Source organism: Perognathus longimembris, chromosome 23 (genome assembly GCF_023159225.1).
Source record: "Perognathus longimembris pacificus isolate PPM17 chromosome 23, ASM2315922v1, whole genome shotgun sequence".
NCBI classification, from domain to species: Eukaryota; Metazoa; Chordata; class Mammalia; order Rodentia; family Heteromyidae; genus Perognathus; species Perognathus longimembris.
The window spans coordinates 9,574,253-9,599,215 of NC_063183.1; the positions used below are offsets into that span (position 1 = coordinate 9,574,253).

General features: G+C 46.2%; 1 protein-coding gene across 2 annotated transcripts; it reads right to left on the reverse strand.

The window, feature by feature from the left end:
- Positions 1-669: 669 nt before the first annotated feature.
- On the reverse strand, positions 670-24,963 carry Rrn3 (RRN3 homolog, RNA polymerase I transcription factor). Of its 2 annotated transcripts, XR_007208806.1 has the most exons (19): positions 24,821-24,963; positions 23,512-23,617; positions 22,181-22,237; positions 19,185-19,274; positions 18,954-19,083; positions 17,961-18,020; positions 17,624-17,687; positions 16,446-16,515; positions 15,429-15,527; positions 14,791-14,883; positions 14,067-14,205; positions 11,408-11,538; positions 9,429-9,559; positions 7,987-8,171; positions 5,663-5,771; positions 4,370-4,522; positions 3,740-3,827; positions 940-2,178; positions 670-905 (listed from the first exon to the last, which is right to left on the reverse strand). XR_007208806.1 is itself a non-coding variant. In XM_048332449.1 (18 exons), exons 1-18 carry the CDS (start codon positions 24,904-24,906, stop codon positions 1,996-1,998), a joined length of 1,974 nt encoding a protein of 657 aa, XP_048188406.1. In that variant the 5' UTR covers positions 24,907-24,963; the 3' UTR covers positions 670-1,995. The 2 variants fall into 2 exon arrangements, 1 of the variants encoding a protein (XP_048188406.1); XM_048332449.1 differs by having other exon boundaries at positions 670-2,178.

A 24,963-nucleotide genomic window follows, 5' to 3' on the forward strand; every position in this document is an offset into this window, starting at 1 on the left:
ACACTGAGCTCCTAACTTCTCTAAACCCCCAATCGTGGGGGTTCGCGCTCGGTGTAAAGCCACAATGCTGGGGTGGAAACCCGGGGCTTCCGGCATGCCAACCCCTGGGGCAAGCTGGAGTCAAGACACTGCTTTGCGGGTTTGCCCGGGCGTGCGCAGTTTGCTGTAACTTTTAGGCGACTTTCTCAAGGGGCCCCAGAGGGTACAAGAACCTCGCAGGCTGCCTGTGAGGCTTGGCAAAGGTGGCTTTGCCCCCTCCCACCCAAGCCCTACACATCCGGCTTGAAGCCAGCTCAGGCGGCCAGAGTGAAGCTGTGGCTCCAGTGGTAGTGTGCCAGCCTTGAACTAAAAAGGGATGGGGCTCCGAGTTCATGCTCCAGTTGGCATGTGTCCCGTGCCACACACACACACCCCTGAAGGATTACTTGGTTAGTAAAACGATACAAAATCCTCATCCTTTTCCAAGAATAATTTATTATTTTCCCTCCACATTCCTTCAAAGCATGTAATGTGAAGCAGGGTCTTGCCTCCCGGTTCTCCTGCTTCAGCATTCCAAGTGCTGGGGTTATGGCTGTGTGCACCGGAGAGCATGGCCTGCCCCTCTTGGCTCAGTGAGGGCGGCGGGCAGTATGACAGGCCGAGCAGCTCCCTCCTCTCCATAGTTTTTTGTTTCTGAACTGCCCAAACAAGGCAGTTTCCTCTCAAGCAGCAAGGTCTGGGAGCTGCTGTCCCATGCAGAAACAGTACTTTAGCATCCCCAATCAGCTTTAGAGTTGTTGTTTTAAAGCAAACTCAGAAATCCTAAGAATATTTATGTGAATTGTCTTCGTTAAGATAACCCCATTTATTGGCATGAGTGAAAATTTCAGATTACATTATTTTCATGATACTTTTTAGTCAACCCCCTTTAAAGCTGAACAGACTTATTTGTAAATTAACCTTATACCCCATAACTACTTCCTAAGTCACAGACACATCCCTCCCTCTGCAGGGGACTCGATTTTATCCTGTACACGAAGGCTACCTTTTGTCAGCAGTTCACCAGAACCCCAGGGATTTTTAAAACAATACAAATTTCTTTTTTCCAAAAAGGTTATTTACAGACTGGAATGAAAACACTACATTGCAGCCAATGTAATGACGGAAGAGCCCTCACAGAAAGCCCCGAAGAGGAAGTCATTCATTACAAAATATCTGTGATCAAGAAAATATTGCTCCATTTTAAATAAATACAAGTGGAGAAAAATAAATATGCATAAAAATGGCCATTTTCACAAATACAAGTAAACAAGCTTGGGCTTTAAGCAACAGTTGAACATGTGACACGCTCAGCGTCACACCCACACTGAGGACAAGGGGCCACTGGCCACAAAACAATCGAGAAGATTGTTTTCCAGTTTGGACAAAGAAAATTCTCAAAATAACCAACTGATGCCAGGCCAAAAGAACCCACTGTGACTTGGGCAGGAAGCAGCTTACAACTGGCAGGCTGCTTCCGGTCAGCAGGAACCCATTTCTGAACTGCAGAGCACTGACTACAGGTGACCCCGCAGAGCTCGCCCCTTCCCTGCGCCCCTCTGGGGCTGCAAAGTGGCTCCCTTCCTTCCATGCGGGATGAACACCCAACACACAAAACAAACCATTGGAGAGCAAACACGGCAGACGAAAGGACCTGTACCCCGAGTCCTCCCCAGGAGGGCTCATCCGAGAGGCCTTGCATGGATCAAAAACCCATGTGGAAATGGCCACCAGCTGAAACTTGTAGGGCCCACAATACAAGCCACGTACACACAAAAACCAACACGCCCTTCCCACTAGCCCACTGTCCTGCCACTCGTGATAGACACTCAAGTCTTTGCTTCTCATCTGAAGAGAACCAAAAGAGGAGACAAAGACACGTCTGTTCACCACTCGTGGGGTCCGCCCGACCGGCATGGCCCATGGCAGGCCTCTAGTCTAAAGGAGCCAATGGCCTCCTTTGAAGGACAGCGAGCCTCAGTCACAGATCCTTGAAACAACCGGGGACTGGCCCGGCACGTATAGCACGGGGGGCGACCCCACGCTGCTAGAAGGGCTGCGGAAGTGGGCGTCGAATGAGCTTGGCGTGAGCCCGATGGTGGCTTCACTCTGGGCTGCTTCGCCTTTCAGGAAATCATCGTCCTCATCTTCTACTGCCACCTGCACAGAAAGCTGAGCGTTAGGAAGATCAGTGCAGTTTCCAGCCAGTTTGGGCAACATGGTAAACTCCACCCCATGCCCTCTCCCGGGCCAGGGGTGAAAGTTACAAATCACCCACAAAACTGCTCATCTGGCTGAAATTTGACTTTCAGAGATTTTAAGTTCCATGAGGGCAGGTAGCCCCCCAAATGGAAAATACAAAGAAAAACACTAAGAGGGGGCTTTTAGGAGATGGGTCAGAATGTGATTTTGCAGTAGTTGAGCACCATTTAAGAAAAGTTTGCTGGAGGCCAGGCACTGGTGGCTCACGCCTGTAATTCTAGCTACTCAGGATGTTGAGATCTGAAGATCAGAGTCAAAGCCAGCCACCAGCCAGGGCAGGAAAGTCTTAGTCTGCCCAATTATCTTATCTCCAATTAATCACCAGGAAACTGGAGGCTCAGGGGCAATGCCCAGGCCCAGAGTTGGGGCGGGGGGGGGGGGGGCAGGCCAGGGAGTGGATAGACACAGAAAAGCTCCGGGCCCATGACTGCTGACTTGGTGGAAACAATCTTACCACACTGAGACACAGCTGAGCAGCTGATTCTAGCTGCTGGAGGAGCTGCAGAGCTGAGCTATCACCTCACCTCCACGCTCTCTCTCAAACCTAACAGAACTTCGGGGTCACTTCAAAATAAAGCACACCTATCATCCTAGCTATTCAGGAGGCTGAGATCTGAGGATCATGGTTCAAAGCCAGCCCAGGCAGAAAAGTCTGTGCAATTCTTATTTCCAATTAAATCACGGAACAAGGTGGAAGTGGTGCTGTGGCTCAAGTGGTATTGTGCTAGCTATGAGCAAAAGGAGCTCAGGGGCATGGCCCAGGCCCAGAGTTCAAGCCTTAAGACCAGCATGCATTAATTAATTAATTAAAGCATTTGAGGTTTGCCTTGGTGGTAGTGATCAGTGAGTGACAAAGATTTTAACTAGCACAGCTTATTTTCAATTACCTACTTCCTAAATGCCAGTATGGGAAGCATTTTATCAAAAATTCAAAAACTGGGGCTGGGAATATGGCCTAGTGGCAAGAGTGCTTGCCTCGTATACATGAAGCCCTGGATTCGATTCCTCAACACCACATACATAGAAAAGGCCAGAGGTGGCGCTGTGGCTCAAGTGGTAGAGTGCTAGCCTTGAGCAAAAGAAACTCGGGGACAGTGCTCAGGGCCCTGAGTTCCAAGCCCCAGAACTGGCAAAAATAAATAAAATAAAAATTCAAAAACTTCCCTTAAAATTTTGTCAGTCCTGGGGTTTGAACCAGGGCCTCAAGTTTTCCAGGTAGGTGCTCCAGCACTTGAGCCCCTCACAGCTGTGTTTGAACTCATTATCTTGCTGTAGGCCTGGTCTAGGCGCCTGGACTGCGATCCCCCAATTTGAGCTTCCCTCTGTTGCTGGAATGCTGGGCACATGCCACCAGGCCCTAACCATCAACAGAGGGGGAATCCCTAGATGGTTTGCCCACCACACTTAGCCCAAAAACTCCTAACGTTTTCAGAATGCATGCTGCTCCTCAATGCCGCACCTTTGTCACTGGTTTCTTAAACTCTTGCAGCTCCTCGGCGCTCATGTCTTCCCACTGCTGGTAAAGGGGTTCAATGAACTTCTTGGACCTGTCAACAAGGACCTGCATCAATCCAAGTCAAGCGGAGTGCACTGACGCAGCCGGAACGTCCTTAGCTCCTATGTGGGAGGGGAAGGCCTCAGCCTGGACACTACCTGACCACTGCTCTAGGTGAGTGAGCACTGTGAGGGGTCCCGCTGCTCCCAGTGGGGCTCCTCACATGCGGTTTCTCCTGACAGCACAGGGACTTCAGTGCACCCCAACCGAGGCAGAGCCCCTCTTCTGGTCTGCAAAGAGCCTAGAAAAGTCAGCTCGTCTGATCTCCACAATCAAGGCTGAGACCAGAACAGCCCCGCTGGCTGTGCTGCTAGTGAGAAGTGACAACACCAAAACTGGCCAGTGGCGCCTCCCACAGCACGTCTGGTCTGCTTCTGCCGCTGGCTTTGGCAGGAACTATGCAGAGGAAAGGCAGCCCCTTCCCTGGCTGCTCCACCCACACAAACTCCCCTTACTCAAATGCCTGGTGTCCCTGTGCCAGGCGAGTGTGGCAGGCAGCTAGGACAGGGCCGCAGTCTGGGGCAGAGGACCTACCTCTTAAGCATGCAGGGGTCGAAGGGGAAGAAGGTGTCAAGTGGGTTGGTGCAGGTCTGCACCGTGTCCCCTCCGGCGGTACTTCGGATAACCGGGAGCATCTGGCGGCTGTTCCTCTCGATAATGGTATAGCAGAAGGCCAGCTGGTATTTACTGTGGACATAAAGACCAACAGCGGAGTGTGACATGCTGCCCTCACCCTTGCATATGTGTGACACATATGCCAATTGTAATTATGAACTAAGTGGTGTTCCTGGACGGCATTTTCCAGCTGCCATCATTTGAAAAGGAGATGGGGCTTAGAGGGAGGCAGCATGAAAAACCACATGTGCAAGGCAACCTCCGCTCCTGTCTCTAGACAGGTGTCCGCTTTGTCTGACAGTGTGAAAGAACCTCGGCAGCTACTGAGGGCAGGGGATAAAGGCTGCGTGGCGGACAGGACACAGGGATGACTGAGTCTCACAAACGGGCAGATGCCAGCACCAGTGGCCTGCAGTCCTGGCAATGCAAGACACTGAAATCTGAGGACAGCAGTTCAAAGCCAGCCTGGCAGGAAAGTCCATGATACTTTTATGTCCTACTAACCAGCAAAAAGCGGAAAGGGGAGGTGTGGCTCTAGTGGTAGAGCCACAACCTTGAAGGAGAAGGGAGAGAAAGCACCAGGCCCTGTACCAGCTGGAAGAGGGGCAGGGTAGGGGAGAAAGCAAAGCCCTCATGGGCGCTCTCCACCAGAAGGCACAGCTCACTGCTGAGGCCCTAGCACAGGGCACCAGAACTGCAGGGCTCAGTGACAGTCCAGCTAGTGAAAGCCGCCAAGTCTGAACCCTGTTTAGTGTTGACGAGGAAGACAGACTGGGGGATGGAGGGGGTGCTTCCCAAGCCCTAAGCACATCCAGGCTTCTGACTTCCGGCAAGGAATTAAACCACCTGTGCCCCCATCTCCGCAAAACAGCTGCGTAGTGCTGCACACAGGTGCTCAGAGCAGGGTCCGACACCCAGGCAGCAGGTGTGGGGTGCCTCAGGCCTTTGAGGCCAGTAAGCTGCCGGTGCGCCTTCCTTCCCACCATGCATCCCAGGTGCCATCTTCCTTGGAACTGTCCCCGACAACCAAAGCCCGCAGCACTTCCGGGAGACCCGAGGAGAACAATGGCGGCAGCACATGGGTCCTGCGGGGTTCTCTAGCCCTTTGGTGTTTAACACGTGAGTGGAATCTCACAACACAACGGCTCACACAGGCTGTGCCACAGCCTCACACACTCCCTGCCAATCATAGAGGAAAGAAGAGTCCCTTACTTCGTGATAGCAGCAAAAAAGTTCACCACAGACGGAAGGCAGATCTTCAGAGGGTTCAACTGGCTCATCACCAGCCGCTCAAAATTCAGACCCTGCAGATACCTCAAACCTGAGTGAACGAAAGAAAAAAAAAATGCAGGGCTCAGTGGTGGCATGTGTACTCAGACTGCGCAGGGCCCTAGGTTTGTTCTCCAACACCCAGCTCATGAAGCCATTTTCGAAACTGCGTGTGCAGAAACGCCTCGGCATCCAGAGGTGTCCCAGCTCGTGGGCGTGTGAGCAGGCAGCTGTGCTGAGGAGAGCAAGCGGTTTCGGCTTGTTGAAGTCCGCTGCCACAGCTGGGATGACTGCAGGCATGCACCCCTGCCCGGCTTGGGGGGGAAGGGGACTGTGAGACTATGTGCTTTTGGGTTCACAGCTGTGTGCTCGGCACAGGCTGAGGCCACAGAGGAAAAGACCATGCATGGCCTTGATCACGGCCATGGCGGACAAACGGCAGCTGCACATCAACGTGAGAGACTCAACAACTCCCGAGTCTCAGATCAGGAGCAAAATGAAGTGGCATTTTAAGGTGTACACTGAACAAAACCTGTTCACATTTCTCCCTCCCTCCCTCTGTCCCTCTTTTATTATTTATTTTTGGGGGAGAGTGTTATACCAATCCTGGGGCTCAAGTAGTAGAGTACCACCCTTGCACAAAAAAGCTGAACAAATGGGACTACTACAAATTAAAAAGTTTCTGCACAGCTAAGAACATAGCCACCAAAATAGAAAGACAGCCAACGATATGGGAAAGGATCTTTACCAGCACAGCAACAGACAAAGGCCTGATATCTGTCATCTACAGAGAACTCAAAAAACTAAGCCCCTCCAAGCCCAATAAACCTATTAGGAAATGGACAAAGGAGCTAAAGAGAGACTTCACAAGAAAAGAGATAAAAATGGCAAAGAAACACATGAGGAAATGCTCAACATCCCTGCTAGTAAAGGAAATGCAAATAAAAACAACCCTGAGATACCACTTCACCCCAGTTAGAATGGCCTGTACTCTGAACTCAGGCAACAACAAATGCTGAAGGGGGTACGGGGAAAGAGGAACCCTTCTCCATTGTTGGTTGGAGTGCAAATTAGTACAACCACTTTGGAGAACAGTATGGAGGTTTCTCAAAAAGCTCAATATAGTCCTACCCTATGACCCGGCCATACCACTCCTAGGCATCTATCCTAAACAGCAAACCCCAAGATATCAAAAAGACATTTGTACTTCCATGGTTATCGTGGCACAATTCACAATAGCCAAAATATGGAAACAACCCAGATGCCCCTCCACAGACGAATGCATCCAAAAAAATATGGTACTTATACACAATGGAATACTACATAGCGATTAGGAATGGTGAAATATTGTTATTAGCAGGGAAATGGTCAGAACTCGAACAAATAATGTTGAGGGAGACAAGCCTAGAACACAGAAAACAAAGGGGCATGATCTCCCTGATATATGACTATTAACAAAGAGAGACGGAGAGACAGTAGAGACCAAGTCTGTGAATACAGTATATGTTCTTGATACATTGTATATTGTATATATGTCTACCTGACCTAGAGAAGGAATAGAAAAACGGGACATAAGATATCACAAGAAATGTACACACTGCCCTACTATGTAACTGTACCCTTTTTGCACAACACCTTGTCAAAAAATTTGTGTTCAATTAATAAACAAATAAATAAATAAATAAAAAGCTGAACAAGGCTTGGAGTTCAAACCCCAGCAATCTCACATACACACACATACACACACACGTATGCACGCATGCACGCACAGGACAGTTTTCCACAATTAACAACTAACCAGGACGAAATAAATACTAATAGATGAAGGTGGAAAAGCGTGATTTAGAGGAAACAACTATCAAACTATCAGTACTTTTCACAAACACAAATTAAAATGGCTTGAGTTGCTTGTGGAGACACTGCGCTTCCCCTGGCAGTTTTAAGGTATATTTAAGTCTCAAGATCCACAAAGCTGAAAGGCAGTGAACTGGCTCTGGTGTGGCAGGCCCAGGGCTGGGGCACCTCTGGTTCTGGCCTGCTGGTTCCTGCCTTGTCTGTAGTGGTCCTTCACCAGGCCTCATGTCAGTGGTGTGGGAAAGCCAGCCCTCACCAGGCCAAAGTGCCTGGCACTGACAGCCTGAGTGCTCAGAGGCAGCATGGGAATTTCCTAGTCAAAGTGTGAGTGCATGTGCAGTTTTCAGAGTCATCAGAAGTAAAGGGTGACAAGTACATGAGAGAAAACCCAGATTTTAGCCCAGAGCACTGACCTTCCTTCAGATTTCCACTTAAAAGCTGCTTGTGTCGAAAAACGAACGTGTAGAACACAGCTTGGCAGGCTGAGTAAAATGGACCGTGAAGAGAGACATCACAAAAAGCCTTGGCTCCCGAATCCTGGTTATTAAGGTACGTGTGCAACCAGTTAACCAAAAGATCCAGGCAGGACTTCACAGTGCTGGAGAGAAGAAAAGCTCACATCAGCTGTGCTTGCTTTGTAACCAAGCCCCCCTGAATACACACCCCATGGGTGGTCCCTCAGGGGCCTCCTCCTGGACACCCCCCACACACAGGTGGAGCCCTAGCTCAGTGGGAAGTCTGCCTAGTGTGCTTGCTCTCCAGCACCAAAGTGCCAAGTGGAGACAAGAATGGAAAGGGGCTGTGCCTGTAGGACAGCATTCACCTTCTAGAAAGCACAAGGGAGGCTCCTAGAACCTCCCAAAGGAGAGAGGCCACTTCCTCCTAGTCCACTCAGAGGGGTTCTCAGGTGGGGAAGAAGAGGGGCAGTTCCTCCTCATCGACTCAAAAAGAGTTCTTGGCTAGGGCTCAGTCCTGTAGCATCATGGCCAAAGAACAAGGCACATTTACCCACACCTGACACAAGGAAGGTGGCCTGCCCGACTTCCCTGCTTCCCAGAGGACTGTGATGAAGTCCTGTGGTCAACAATTCAAGCACAGGCTTTTAGTGTTGGGAATGTTACTTGGCTCTTGTTTGGGGCCAGTCCTGGAGCTTGAACTCAAGAGCACTGGCACTGAACTTGAGCTTTTGTGCCTTATCACTTGAGCTACAGCTCCACTTCCAACTTTTTTTGGAAGTTTGGATTTCCTGCCTAGGCTGGCTTCAAACCACAATCCCCAGATCTCAGTCTCCTAAGCAGTTAAGATTACAAGTGTGAACCCACCAGCGCCTGGCAGCATTATTTTTTGTTTGTTTTTAACAGCATCTTTGCCCAGAATTATCTTCACCGATCATCACCTGGAGGAAATGGCCTCCTAAACAGGCCTCTATATTAGCCACATTTCTTTTAGTGCTGGGGAATGAAGCCAGGATTTTACACACGTGAAGGGTAGGATATATCTCTGAGCACTGAGGGACATCCCAATTTTAAAAGTTTTTCTTTTCCAATACATATTTGATTCAGAATGCAAGTGAATACTGATAAGCCTACAAGAAGAATCAAAATAACATGCAACACCATGCTACCACCAAGTCACCATGATTCTCATGGTGACAGATGATAAAAGCCTCAGGTGGGAGGTCAGATCTCCCAGCCAGGAGACCCTGTGCTCTGAAATCACTCTTAGAGATAACTATAAACACTTTGCAGAGTAGGAACAGATTTATTTTCACTAAAAATAGAAAAAAAGGAAAAACAACAAGGATTTCTCTGACAATGCTCTCGTGTTAAGAACATGGAAAAATTAGGTTACTTACATAAGAGGAATAAATCTTGCTCTTGCCAGAAAGCTCCCAATGTAATTCCCAGCAGCCTGCCGGATGATGGCAGGATTATTTGGATCCTGTAACTTTTTCCACAGATGTTCCAAAAAAGCCTCTGCAAATCCCTATAAAAAGAGATGGTGTTGGCACGATCTTTTTTTTTTTAGTATCACGAGCTACTCTAGCTATTAGAAACACCAATGGGGAAAAGTCCTAGCATCTCTGTTACACTGCTAAATAATGTGCAGTGGCCAGGAGATACTATTACTGAAAACTGGAGGTATTCCGGGTGTTGAATAATCAGAGAAGTCCAGATCCAGCTCAGCACCAGAATCAAAGCTGCCCACCGGGCGTGTGCACCTGTAGCCCAGCTACTTTCAGAAACAAGTGAAGCAGCAGAACGAGACTTCATATTAAGAATAAAACAAACAGCAGTAACAACGACCAAAAAAAAATCAAGCATGTCATGAGGCACACATCAGAAGGATCACAGAAATCTAAGGCCAACCAAATAGTGGGACCCATTTTAACCAATAAACTGGGCATGGTGGCACACACCTGTCATGCCAGTTACATGGTAGGCATCAAGAGAAAGATCATGGTCAAGGTTGGCTGCAGGCAAACACACAATACCTAAAAAATAAGTGAAGCCAGAAGGACTAGAGGATGGTTCCAGTGGTAGCCTGCCTAGCAAGCTCAGAGCTCTGTGATCAAAAGCAGAAGGAAGCGGGGGAAGTTAGACTGAGTAGGTATGAGATGTGGCTTTACAGTGTGCACCATGGGAACTCTTCAGGTGACTCGGGCTCTGCTGCACCTGGAAAGCAGTGATCACCCACACCTCCAGAGTCCCCAGGGGCTCTCACTGTCTCTGCACGAGCTACACCTAGCCAGGCACAGAAGTGTGGCTTAAAGAACAGAAGCTGTCTGACTGCTCAGTGCTGCTCACAGAAAAATGACTGAGCTTTTAGGCAAAGTACTCTGCTGAAAAGCTGGAATGCGTGGGTTCAGGCAAACTGAGGTCAACCATCTCACCTACACCAGAACTCTCGGCTGATTATTCTAACAGCGACAAAACATCTGCAAAGAGGAGGAAAGGACCTGCTGTGCTGGCACTTTTTCTGACTTCTTTATTTTACCAAAAAAAGTCGAACCCTCAAATTTCAAAATTCTAAGTTGAAGTATAACTAGGACTAGGTCTCAATACTGAAAGGATAAAGAAAATGAGCAGTGAAATATCCCGTAGGAGATTTTAATAGAAAAGACTGAACTAAGGGAAGGGTACCACCAAGCGAGCAAAGGCAGAACCACATCTACGGAGCTCCCATCTGACCAGATGGAAATGGAATTTTACTAGGGGTGCCAGTAAAATGAGCTCAAGGACAAGAAATAACCCAGTCTCACTCCACCCAGTTTTCAATTACAGAAAAAAGTTCACACAAGAATAGTGAAGCCTGGGCTGGGGATATGGCCTAGTGGCAAAAGCACTTGCCTCGTATACTTGAAGCCCTGGGTTCAATTCCCCAGCACCACATATACAGAAAATGGCCAGAAGTGGCGCTGTGACTCAAGTGGCAGAGTGCTAGCCTTGAGCAAAAAGAAGCCAGGGACAGTGCTCAGGCCCTGAGTCCAAGGCCCAGGACTGGCAAAAAAACAAAACAAAACAAAAGAATAGTGAAGCCAGACACGGTGGAGCTATGCTAGCTACTGGTGAGGTGGAGATAGGGAGAATCACAGTCCTGAAACAACACAGGCAAAACACATCAGGAGACTCAACCAATAGAAAGCTGGGGAAGGTGGTATGTATCTGTCACCTCAGGTATACAGGAAGCATAAATGAGTTCATAGGTAAAAAGTGTGACACTGCTCAAAATAGTATGAGGCCTTGGGTTCAAAGCCTACCACACACACAAAAAAAAAAAAATAGAAAAAAAGAAAAAACCCAAGTAAGATACTGACAATAGCACTTTACTTACCAATTTGAAGCTGCAGAGGTAAAACATGAAAAACTGGACATGGCAGGAGGCATGGGTAGGCAACAGCAGTTTATCGAAGATGGAGATAAGATCACGATACAAGTCCTTGGTTTTATTGTTGTCAACCTTACCTACAGAGAAAATTCATCATCTCAGTTGCATAAATACACAGCTTCAAGCTATCAGTGTTACATGCCCAAAGCAGAATGTTAAACACGGCAACAAAAGCAAGGAAGGTGTCGTGGCGCTCGCCTTGATCCCAGCACTCAGAAGACTAAGGTATGGGGCTGGGGATATGGCCTAGTGGCAAGAGCGCTTGCCTCGTATGCATGAAGCCCTGGGTACGATTCCCCAGCACCACATATACAGAAAATGGCCAGAAGTGGCGCTGTGGCTCAAGTGGCAGAGTGCTAGCCTTGAGCAAAAAGAAGCCAGGGCCAGTGCTCAGGCCCTGAGTCCAAGGCCCAGGAATGGCAAAAAAAAAAAAAAAAAGAAGAAGAAGACTGAGGTATGAGGATACAAAGTTGGAGGTCAACCTAGCTGAAAGAGTGAGACCCTGGGAATGTGGCTTCATGGTAGCATGCATGAAGCTCTGGGTTCTATTCCTCAGCACCACATAAACAGGAAAACTCAGAAATGGCACTGTGGCTCAAGAGGTAAGAGTGCTAGCCTTGAGCAAAAGAAACTTGGGGACAGTGCTCAGGGCCCTGAGTTCCAAGCCCCAGGACTGGCAGAAAAAAAAAAAAATGTGAGGCCCTGATCTCTCACCAAAAACAAAAACACAGCCAGGTACAGTTGACTCACACGCAAAGAAATTGTAGCTATTTAGGGGACTGAGATCTGGAAGAGCTAGGTTCAAGAGCAGAATGAGAAGAAAAATTCATTAGATACCATCTCCAAAATAACCAACCAAAAAAGCAGGCTGGAGGCATGTTTCACGTAGTAGTGCATCAACCTAGGAATTATGAAGCCTGGAGTTTAAGCCCAAGTACTACAAACAAATATCTAGCAATATGCAATAAAGTATGATTAAAACAAAATACTAGATCGCAGTTTCCTTTTTGGGGGTGGGGGATGGGGTCAGTCCTAGGTACTGTTCCTGAGTTCTTTTGCTCAAGGCTAGCACTGTACCACTCTGAGTCACAGCTTTGCCTCCAGTTTTTGAGTGGTTAATTGGAGATTGTCTCACGAGTATTTTTCTGCCTGGGATGACTTCCAACCTTGGTCCTCAGATCTCAGCCTTCTGAGTAGCTAGAATTACAGGTGTGAGTCATAGGCGCCCAGCAATACAGACCTTCCTAAAGGGAAACTTTACAATGAACTGTAACCTCTCCTCTACATTTTAAAAGAAATGTTTGCTAGTACTGGGTGGAGCTTGTACTCAAGGCCTCACACTCTCACTTGGCTTTCTTGCTCAAAGCAAGAAACCAACTTGAGCCACACCTCCAGTCTAGTATTTTGCTGGTTAGAGGTGGAGTCTCTTGGACTTTTCTGCTAGTGATGGCTTCAAACCTTGATCTTCCAGTTCTGCTTCCTGAATAGCTAGGATTACAGGGGAGAATCACAGACATATAGCTTGAGCACATGAGCACAGCCCTTTAATATAGTAATTTTGCCAGGAATTTATCATAAGCAAATAACTGAAGATACATATATGAGGTTCGTTGTGCTGTTATTTATTTATTTATTTATTTGGCCAGTCCTGGGCCTTGGACTCAGGGCCTGAGTGCTGTCCCTGGCTTCTTTTTGCTCAAGGCTAGCACTCTGCCACTTGAGTCACAGCGCCACGTCTGGCCATTTTCTATGTATGTGGTGCTGGGGAATTGAACCCAGGGCTTCATGTATACGGGGCAAGCACTCTTGCCACTAGGCCATATCCCCAGCCCCGCTGTTATTTATAATAATGAAAAAATACCCAGTTAAATCCACTGGTCGGAAAAACAATCTGAGAACAGTGAATGGCATAAAATATGTTTTTAATTGGGCTGAGAGCAAAGCTCAAGAAGTAGACTGCTTATCTGGCACACATAGACTCTGGGCTCAATCCCCAGTATACAGAATAAAAAAAAATTCACAATTTACATTAGAATGAGTTGTGAAACATGTTTTCACAAGACCTCTCAAATCCATAGGAAATTACTTGGGACTGGTGCTACAACTCAGCTGTTAGGACTCCTGCCAGCATCTGGGTGGGGTCCCTGGGCTTGACTGCCAGCACTTCAAAAACAATTACACATAAATGAAGTTCATCCTTAAATCTTAGGAAAGTGTCAAGTCTCAGTCTGCAGATTTGCTCAGAACAGTTCCAAGCTGGTACAAGGGCTACTGGCAGAGGCCCTCTAAACTCACTCAGCCATGCAACCACCATGCACTGGTATTGGCTAGATGATTCTAAACACCTCAAGCAATTCAAGAGTAACTTGCCGAGCACCACCTACTAGCTCTGAACACAAGGAAAGACCAAGGGCTTTTGAAGTGCCATGTAACTGTGCCTGAATCTCAAGCCCGCCCTGCCGAACCTGTGTGAAGGTGGCAGGTAGCGGACCTCTCTAAAGCTTTCTCCAGGTGTACAGATTTCAGATTTGTGCAAGAAGGAAATGTGTGGGAAATCCCCAGAGGGACAGGCTCACTAGTGAGGATTGGCAATGTCATAGATTACCATCCACATAGCAGACATCCTTGATGTAGGACAAAAGCAAAGCCAGTAGGATGTCCAGGCGCTCAGCTACAGGATGGGCCATCTGAACCCGCAGCTCTGGGTCAGCCTTTGCTTCATGCTCTGTTTCTTCATCTTCATCCTTTGAAGGAAGAAAAGCTGACATTACAAAACTCGATGAACCCAGCACCAGCAGCTCCTTCCTAGCTACTCAGGAGGCTGAGATCTGAGGGCCAAGGTTTGACACCAGCCTGAGAAAACTAATCCAAGACTCTTATCTCTGATTAACCAACAAAAAACCCAAAGCGGAGGTGTGGTTCAAGGGGTAGAGAACCTTCCTAGTAACTCACGGGCTAAAGTTCACAACCCAGCACCATCAACACAAAATACAAGCCACAGCTGGCTGGGAGAGAGCTCGGGAAGGGGTGACACTGTCCAAAAGCAATGGTACACTTCACCTGACTTAAGGAACTGTAACCCTTTTGTACATCACCTTCATTAACAATTAAAAAAAAAAAGCCACAGCTAGATAGGAAGTTCAGTGGTAGAGCTTGCCCAAGGTTCAAGCCCCAAGGCTTAGATAAAAAGTTTAGTAAATAGCTCCAAGATTAGTAAACATGGAAGAAACCCCAGCCACCTCCTCAAGTAAGGATGCATTCTCGGGTTTGGTGAACACTTTTGACTCTTTGGAAAGGAGGAGGGGACTCTGGCCGTGAGAAATGCTAACCATGTTGAACAGTCCTTCAGCAGAGTCGGTCCCAGCCTGAGCGTGGGCCGCAGCCTCCTCGGCGTCCTCAATGTCCTGGCAGGAAACATTGACCTGTACCAGGGAAGCAGAAGGAAGAGCACTGAGAGCACAGCACCTTCCACGCCCCGTGCTTCAGCAGTGTGGTTATTGGCACCATGATGGTGCTAACCTGCCCAGTGGGCTGCAACAGGAAGTAACTAAATACTAGAATCCAAATCCCTTGACGCCAAACTCGCATATGCATATAAAATCAACATGAACTAGTCAACATCCATTCCCTCATTCTGCGCAAGGCCCTCATATGCACGGTCCATAAGCATCTCGCCCATCACCTAGCAGAAAGGAGTGATCAGAGGTCATTTTCACCTCTCCTTAGTTCCATCCTAACAGCCTCCCAGCCTCTAACTCTTCCAATCACAGAGGCTTCTACAATGCTACTGGACCTCCATGGGACTGAACACAGGCCTACACCCAGCCAGAGGACTGCCGCAGCCCCCAGCACGTCCGTGTGATCGGGACAATAGGTTGGACCAATGGCACATCATTTGCTGGGAGTGTAACAAACAGAATCATTCAATAAATGCAAACCAGAAGGAAAATGCTTGTCCAGTACTTACATCCAACTTGAGCAGCTTCTCAATAACAAGTTCCAGAATGTCATGCCTCAGGGTGGGAAAATAAACACTGATCCTTAGTAAGTTATGGACGTAACATTCCTAAAGTGTAACACAAAGATCAAGATTTGGCATTAAGAGTCAGGGCCAGGCTAGCACGTGAGGCAGGGCTGACACTTCCATTTCCTACTTGGGCCTTTGCCCATATATCTCTGGGCACAGTGAATATTTCTTCTCATAGACTGTTAGACTTGCTTTTTTAGTATTTATTCAGAATTTCTATTTCTATATCCTTTCCTTTTTTGGAGACAGGGTCTTCAGTATATAGGGCAGGTTGGCCTTGAATGAGTGATCCTCCTCCCTCAGCCTGGCAGCTATTTTCGTAGCTATACAGTGGCTATACCATATTTCGTAGCTATACCACTCCATAGGAAGCAGAGTAGGACAAACAAGAGCAAAAGTGAGTAACTCTTTCTTAGTGCCTCTAACAGCTTATGGGGAAAACACAAGGTGAGGTAGACACTAGGAATTAATGAAGAGCACCCAGAAGCTGGGTGCCAGTGGCTTACACTTGTAATTCTAGCTACACCAAAGGCTGAGATCAAGGAGATCACAGCCCAGGCAGAGAAATCCTGACAAATCCATTAGCCAGCAAAAAAAAACAAACAGAGAGGCATGGCTCAAGGGGTAGACCCCAGCCTTTAGCAAAAAAGCCAAGTGAAAACACGAAGTCCTGGATTCAAGCCCCATTTACATGCCTCTAAAAGCTCTGCTTTCTGTGTTCAGGTAAGTTATGTCTACAAGCAGTAACATATGAACTGCTATTGTCCATTAATTATCATGTGTCAACATGAGACCTCTAAGAAAGCCTCTGAAATGGACTCTGACCCTTAACTTCTTGCAAGTAAGAAGAAAAGGGCACCGAGGATTCCCAGTATCCAATTTAAACTCTACAAAAGAACTTTTAAGAAAAACTAGCATAATCTAAAAGGAACTCACATTAAACAAAAGGATTCTTACCAGAATTCTCTCAGATTTTCTTACAAATGGAAATTTTTCCACCAGTATCGGCATAAGAAACCATGGTGTCCTATTAAAACAAACAATCCTTGTAAACTGCACTTGCTAAGAAAGTTGACATCCCCATTTCCAGAGCAGACAGATGGAAGGCAGACAAGAACCCCTACACTTCCAAAGTAAAAAGAAATGTATAGTCCCACAGAACAATCTATGAACTAAAATAAAGAATAGAAAATGGAAATATACAATAGATGCTAATAAAAATTTTAAGTTAAAAAAACTAAGGTGGAAAAAGTTTAATATTAACAGCAAATCAAAAGAGGAACTTTGCTCCTTTAAATGTTTAAAAGAAGCTGGGCACTGGGGTTCACACCTGTAATCCTGACTACTCAGAAGGCTGAGATATGAGGATCACAGTTCAAAGCCAGCCTAGGCAGGAAAGTCTGTGACACTCTTCTCTCCAATTAACCACCAGAAAACTGGAAGTAGAGCTGTGACTCCAAGTGGTAGAGCTCTAGCCTTGAAGGAAAGAGCTCAGGGACAGTGCCCAGACCGAGTTCAAGCCCCATAACCAACAAAAAAGGTATAAGTTAAAGTATAAACATTTCCCACCACACATATATTACTTTAAAAAGGCAAAAGAATGCCAACTTGGAATTCTGTTAACAAAAATCAACCTAGAAGTCTACCCTCCAAAAGAAACCCACAAACCTGCAAAGATTTTCTTATTCATATGGCATGACACAAATACACATCGGGATTTCTCAGTGAAAATATTTCGATACCATATCTGTTGAAGATAAAAGCAAAATTCCAAAAACCGCCGGAAATTTGCGAGAGAACTGGTATGTCTTTCAAAATGGTTAAAGAAAATGAACGAAACAGAAGTACTATTTTCAACAAGTGACGTCATCAACACGACGCAGCCAGTATCATGACACATGTCCTGAGGCTACTGACATTTTATGGCTTTCTACCAATTATAATTTTCTTTCCTTCTCTCTTTTGTGATGCTGAGGATAGAACCCAGACACACACAAGCCAGTCAAGCACTCCATCACTGACATATGTATCTATATCTATAGGCACATAGATATAGATACATAAATATATACCAGCCCATTTAAAGTTTCTTCAGAATCAGACGTCACAATTCAAAGTAACAAAAGAATACTCACGATGGGACATATCTCGCTATTATTTGCAAGGCTCGGTGACATGTGTCAAAAATCGCAGGAAGATCTACAAGAAGAAAAGTTGGGCATGTGACCATCAAAACTAGGAGTTGAAAAGTCAAGTACCTGAAGCTGAAATCACTAGTTAAGCAAGTGAGGAATTGATCAGAGAAGTAAGAATTTCAAGGTTCCTCTCTACAACCATCAAGATTAAATGGAGTAATTATATGAGAACATTTGTTGCCATCTATTTATTGGAACAGATTCCACAATAGTTTGCAGTCATCCATCACATTCTCCACAATCTCCGTGTTCTTTTCTTGAATCCTTTTATACTTACTGTCATCTTCATCATCGGAATCCGAAACATCTATGTCACCTTCCTTAATGATCACTCGTGCTTTGGAGGGAAAAGAGGCACATGTCACTCACCCGTCACAGACTTACACAATGACAGCTTTTTTAAAGGAAAACTGTTTCTTCCATAGTTCAAGCTAAATACAATGATAGATTCACCATTTGAAAAAGTGTCGGCTAAAAATGTGGCTTGGTGGTAGAGTGCTTGCCTACATGCATGAAGCCCTGGGGTCCATTCCTCAGCACCACGTAAACAGAAAAGCCAGGCCCAAAAAAAGAAGTAGCAACCTGATAGTGCTTAAATAGCCACAAAATCTGAGATGAGTTCTAAGACTTTGTCAAAGAATCACCAAAACGAATGACAGCCTGTCAAAACCACAGCTAAATGGACCTAGACATCTCTACAGGGGACAAGTGCCTCCATAATACCAGCATGCACGTCCGTGATGGCAAAGTCCCAACGTGATGCATTTCTAAAATGCATAAAGATGCATTTCCTTTTTTTTTTTTGGCCAGTCCTGGGGCTTGGACTCTGGGCCTGAGCACTGTCCCTGGCTTCTCTTTGCTCAAGGCTAGCACTCTGCCACTTGAGCCACAGCGCCACTTCTGGCCATTTTCTGTATATGTGGTGCTGGGGAATCAAACCCAGGGCCTCATGTATATAAGGCAGGCACTCTTGCCACTAGGCCATATCCCCAGCCCATAAAGATGCATTTCTAAAACACCACATACAGTAAAGAAATAACAGGTAATGTGCACTTTCTGCCCCTTGCCTGGATGTCCCCTGTCACAAAGGACTCTGCCATTCAGGCAGCCATCACAAGTGGCCCTTCCATCTTGGGTTACAATTGTGAACCAAATAAATGAATTGTGAACCTCTTTTCTAATAAGGAAGGGAATGGGGAAAGGGGAAGGGATGGGACAAGAGGAAGGGGAAGAAGGAGCTTGCTTTTATAAGCAGAGCACAACTACTCACGAGGTACGAAGTGGGAAGCCAGCATGCCAAGACAGGGCCTAAGGAAGACAGTCTGGGCTGACACAAGATTACCGAGAAATGCCAAGTACTCCTCCACCACTGCCTGACTTCTAGTCAACCAAGGCAATTTCTATGCAAGAGAGAAGACAGTGGTAAGACTTCGCTGATAAGTATACTATTTCAAAAACACTGAGCACTTACTAGTCCATGATATGAACTAAATGAACTCACCAACACAATGCTAATCAGGTGTTCGAAGTCTTTGGTCAAGTACATGATGGAAGAGCGGAGCTCCAGCAGCCAGCTAATGATCTGCTCATCCTCAATTTAAACAGAGAAAAGTCCTTTCAAATTCACAAATCCTCTACAGTAACGGAAAATTATACATACACACACATACACACTTTGTACCAATCATCTTATCAGTAATAAATGAGGGCTACATATATGAAGAATGTAATTGGACTCAACACCACAGCACAGCAACTATATCCCCAGCCCACAGAAAAATTATTTGTGTCTATGTATATAGATAACATACACAGGTAACATACATATATAAAAAAAATAAGACAAGACTCCAATTAGGGAGAGAAAATGGTTAACATCATTAAGAAGACCAAGTAGGGGCTGGGAATGTGGCTTAGTGGTAGAGTGCTTGCCTAGCATGCATGAAACCCTAGTTTCCATTCCTCAGTACCACATACACAGAAAAAGCCAAAAGTGGCACTGTGGCTCAAGTGGTAGAGTACTAGGCCTTGAGTAAAAGATCTCAGGCACACAGGGCCCAGGCCAAGAATTCAAGCCCTACAAACAACAACAACAAAATTGCAAAAGCATTTGCCCAGCACTTGCAAGGTCCTGGATTCCATCCTCAACACTGAAAAATTAAAAAAACAAAAGGTAAAAATTTTGGGCTGGGAATGTGGCTTAGTGGGTTGATTCCTCAGCACCACATAAACAGAAAAGGCCAGAAGTGGTGCTGTGGCTCAAGTGGTAGAGTGCTAGCCTTGAGCACAAAGAGGCTCAGGAACAGGGCCCAGGCTGATTCAAAGCCCCAGGACTGGCAAAAATCAAAAAGTAAAAAATTTAAAGATGCAGTACAACACAAACTTTGAGCCTGAGAGAGAAGGCAAGGATCAGGAGACATTTTCAAGTGCAGGCAGTGCTTCTGCTGTCTTTAGCCAGCAGCAGTATTTCCAGAACTTTCTTGATTCCAGGGAAAATTTGCTCTCAGAAAACTGTTAAGTACCCACTGGGAATGTGGCTTAGTAGTAAAGTGTTTGCCCAGCATGTATGAAGCCCAGGGTTCAATTCCACATTACCACATAAAACAGAAAAAGCCAGAAGTGGTGCTGTGGCTCAAGTAGTAGAGTGCTAGCCTTGAGCAAAAAGAAACCAGGGACAGCGCCCAGGCCCTGAGTTCAAGCCCCAGGACTGGCAAAAAAGAAAACTGTCAGTACTTCAGTTTGGCTGGAGCATATACTGAGCAAGCAAATAGATAAACGTAGGGAGCAGATAAGTCAGTGGGCCCAGGAAGGCAGCTACAGAATTGGAAGGGTTTGCTATAAGAGTAGAAAGTGGATGGAATGAAAGAATGATTGTGCTCCGGAAGAAGCAGGCCAAGAACCATTAAAGATGCTAACCATTCGGCTGGGTCTGAGTGAAGAATTCTGCAAATTATATTAACGGAAATAACCACCAACAAAGCAGCCAATTCAGTTACTTCTGACCATCACCCCATGATGTAGGTACTGACCCCAGGGCACCACAGGGCAGAACTGGCCCCGAGTCACATAGCTAGTAAAGGAGAAAAGCAGGGGATCCAGAGCCCAGGCTTAAATGCCATGGACAGAGGACCTGCTCTGGTCACAAAGAAAAGTTGCATAGAAGACATAAGGTGGAGAGTGACAAATCAGGAAATAATATGTGCAGTGAGACTACACTGAGATGTAAGGGAAAGTGGCATGCCCAGACTTGTCCTCTTAGACTCACATGAATCAGGTTACTCTGTAGAGGATTGGGGGGGGGGGGGAGGGGGAGAGTGTGTGTATGCCAGGACCAAACACTACTAAAGCATTATTGTAGAATCCAGACAAGAGCACCAACAAAATGGGGAGAGAATCTAAGATCTTTTTTCCCTAAGGCTCAGTGAATGAGTGGACATGGAAGGTTTAAGTCCAAGGTTCTCAGCTCGAGACCTGGGAGAGCAATATGCAGCTGCAGGGACTTGGGAGGGAGACAAGGAGTCTGACTTGCTAGTATACAGCAACTGTAATAATTTTGGGCAGATACATCTACATCAGAGGAAGATGAGAAACAAGTCTGGGTGGGGACTAACAGCTCATGCCTATAATCCTAGCTACTCAGGAGGTTGAGACCTAGAGAATCATAGTTCAAAGCTAGCCCAGGCAGACAGTCTCCAATTAACCAGCAAAACATCAGACTCTTGAGGTGTGGCTCAAGTGGTAGAACACTGGCCATGTAGGGGGCCAGAGCACAAAGCTCTGAGTTCAAGGCTCAGTACCACCACAAAACAAAGCTGGGTGTGGAGGCACACACCTATAATCTCAGCTATAGGGAGAAGTAAGAGCTCATCAGATGCCAGCCCTCTGCAAAGAGCTAGAGCTCCAACTTGAAAAATAATCCAAAAGCCAAAAGCCACACTAGAGGTGTGACTTAATAGTAAAACATTTTTGCCTAGCAAGCATAAAGCTTTGAGTCCAAACGTCAATTTAGGGCTGGGAATATGACCTAGTGGTAAGGTGCTCGCCTCATATACATGAAGCCCTGGGTTCGACTCCTCAGCACCACATATATAGAAAAGGCCAGAAGTGGCGCTGTGGCTCAAGTGGTAGAGTGCTTGCCTTGAGCAAAAATAAGCCAGGAACAATGCTCAAGCCCTGAGCCCAAGCCCCAGGACTGGAGGGGAAAAAAAATCTATTTTTTATTTTTTTCAAATCTCTATATTGGGGGAAAAAAAACATTTCCCTAATTTTGCATCATCCCTGTCAACCACCCACTACATGCCTGTAGCACCCCTCCTTCCCATTTGTCACAACCCAAGTTTCCAGGCATCACCAAATGTCCTCAATGGAGAAAAATGGCCCCTGGTGAAGAGCAATTGAATTGAAGTAAGAGAGCCATCTTGGAAAGACAGAACAGCCTGCAAAGTGCACTCTAACAAGCCCACAAGGTGGGATCCTGCTTCTCCAACTACAACCTACCTTTATGTCTGGGTCTGAGAGCTGGTTCTTCAACAACTCAAAGTCAGTTGTCTCACCCTGAACAAGAAGAGTGGGAGGGGTTAAATGATTACTGTTGTTGCCTATGAAATGTCAACAGCAGAACTTTGAACCTTCCCTTACCATCTGATGGAATTAACTTTGTAACTTTCACAAAACCCTTGCCATTATAAAATCATGACACAACTTGAAGAATTCACTTTAGTAGAGGCAGGAGACTTGGGGGAAAGAAAAATGGCAAGTACCCCAAAAGCCATTTATATTTAGCAATATTTGTATATGGAAACTTGAACATTTTAACTGTTACTCTTCTTCTGTGCGGGATTATCAGTAGTGAGATTTTTTTTTTGGGGGGGAGGGAGGTTGTTTTGTTTTCTTTTGCAGATCCTGGGGCTTGAACTCTGGGCCTGGGCACTGTCCCTGAGCTTTTTTGCTTAAGGCCAGCACTCTACCACTTGAGCCACAGCACCACTTCTGGCTTTTTGGTGGTTAATTGGAGATAAGGAATAAGAGTCTCACTAGGTTTCCTGGCCAGGCTGACTTCAAACCATGATCCTCAGATCTCAGCCTCTAGAGTAGCTAGGATTAAATGTGTGAGCTATCACACACAGGCACACGCCTCAATTTGGTTTTTTAGATAGAATCTGATTGTAGCCCAGACCACTCTAGAGCTCTTGGCCTCCAGAGTGCTAGTATATAGGTATGCAACATTCATTTCTGGCTACTGTTGAAAATTCTCAAAGAAAAAAGGAAAACTAATATGCATCAATTATACCCTTTCTTTCTGAGATCTAATAGAATCACTTGAACCAAAAAGCTAACACCAAAACCCCTAGTTTATTCTTGAGGTAATTCCTCAAGAAATAAAATGTTTTGCCATGGTAGTACACACCTAGAGTCTCAGCTCTGAAGAGGCTACAGAAGGATATTGTGTTCAAGACCAGCCTAGAATACACGGAAGGGCCTAGCTCAAGAATACAGATATTTTTTAAAAATAAAATGTCCTAATGGCTTTTTATTCTAAAAGTTGCTAATGCTTTACAAAAGATACCTAGTAAAAATAACATTTTAAAGTTGCATAAACACATTAAACACTTTATTACTCTTCTGAACTAACTGCATCATATATACTCTTTTAATTATTTGATTTCAATACTGGTAGCAAAAACTATGCACACTCAGGGGTTTTTGTTTTAAAACACTGGGGATTGAACCCACAGCCAAAGCACAAGCTCTACTGCTGACCACCCAGCTTTGGTAGAATAGCTCTTTATTCCATCCAAAAAACCCAACCCTCATACATCGCCTCTTACCTTTTTGTATTTCAGCAAGACTTCTGGTACATTACCACCAAACCGAACAGTTTTTCTTGGGGGAGAATTGAAGAAATCATTCTCTAATGTAAGCATATTTGAAATCCTGCAGAATCAAGATCATCAAGCTATTAAACTCATGACAAAATAGCAATAGGAACCCTCACAGAACAGTCAGTGAGACAAGTTCTCCTTGCTTCCATTCTTGCCCAGCAATAGCTCCATCCTTCCCCCAATAAAACGCAAAAATCCATTCATCCTAGAAGATCCTTGGTTAATCTGGCCCCTGACTGCCTTTGATCTCATCTCCACCAATTTGTTTTATAGCAAGCATAGTGTCCTTTCTGTTCTTTCAACTTACTGGGCTAGTGCTTTCCTGAAAGCTAAAGGTCATAGTCATTCATGTTGAAGCTCCAATGTTGCATGTTTCTCCACCAAAAATCTAACAAATCCATCTTTCCCCTATTACCTTCCTGTATTGCTGAATTATTTTTTACTTTTGGGCTATTTAATTTTTGGACAGCGTCTCTCCGTAACTCTGAACTGCGATTCCCTACCCCTGACTCCGTAGAACCACCACACTCAGCTGTCATGTTCCTTCACTTAAATTTATCACTATCTAAAACCATCTTGTTCTCTTATTTCCTGGTCTATTTACTGCTATTGCCACCACTACCCCCCCCAAACACACACACAGTTGGCAATGCCCCATGTCTGACACACTAAGTATGTAACTCCTAATTGGGAATAGGATGCTAGGAGTTCGCTTTAAGCAGACGTCAGCAGGAACACAAAGCATTCTACTCAAAAGTATTGAATGGAGGAGAGGGCTAGAAATTAGAAGCTGGCTAAGGTACGGACTGTTTAAAATACTGTTGAGTTATATCGACAGCTTATTTTTGGTCAAAACAAGTTTCAAACAAAATTTTAGGATTCGATCCGACATCAGTGACATTCGGTTGGAGGAAAGAGTAAAGGAGAAGACAGTACAGAAACGGAGTGAGGGATCCCAGGAAGGGAAGGTGGTTGAGAGCCCGGGAGGAGTGGATGAGGGCCAAGGAAAGGTGGAGGGGGCCCGGGAAGGCGAACGGAGTGGATGGGGGCCTGGGATGGAGCACAGCCTCACCGTGCTGGCAGTTCCCACCCCAGTCATCCATCAGCCCAGGAACTGGAACCGGGCCCGCGACGACCTCCGCCCCGGCCCGCCTCCGGATTCAGTAGAGGGCCCAGGTCCTCCCAGGATCGTTCCAGAGTCCCGGTCCCGGGCTTCGGTCCCAGGGACGCAGACTCAAGGGGCTCCCAATCTCACCCAGGCCTCGTCGTCTCCAGAGTAGCGGCCGCCGAAGCCGAGGGCGCCTCTCGGGGAAACCGCGTGCGAACCACCTGGGCCGCCATCTGGGCCTAGACTAGAAGCGCGATGACGGCGCCTCGCGCCGGAAACCTCACTCCTCC

Excerpts from the sequence above, each read along its gene's own strand:
- Rrn3 (XM_048332449.1), bottom strand. The coding sequence starts at position 24,906 with ATGGCGGCCCAGGTGGTTCGCACGCGGTTTCCCCGAGAGGCGCCCTCG. Across the intron at positions 15,528-16,445 it reads GAAAATCTGAGAGAATTCTG|GAATGTTACGTCCATAACTT; the intron begins GTAAGAATCCTT and ends GTTACACTTTAG. Across the intron at positions 14,884-15,428 it reads AGAAGCTGCTCAAGTTGGAT|GTCAATGTTTCCTGCCAGGA; the intron begins GTAAGTACTGGA and ends TCCCTGGTACAG.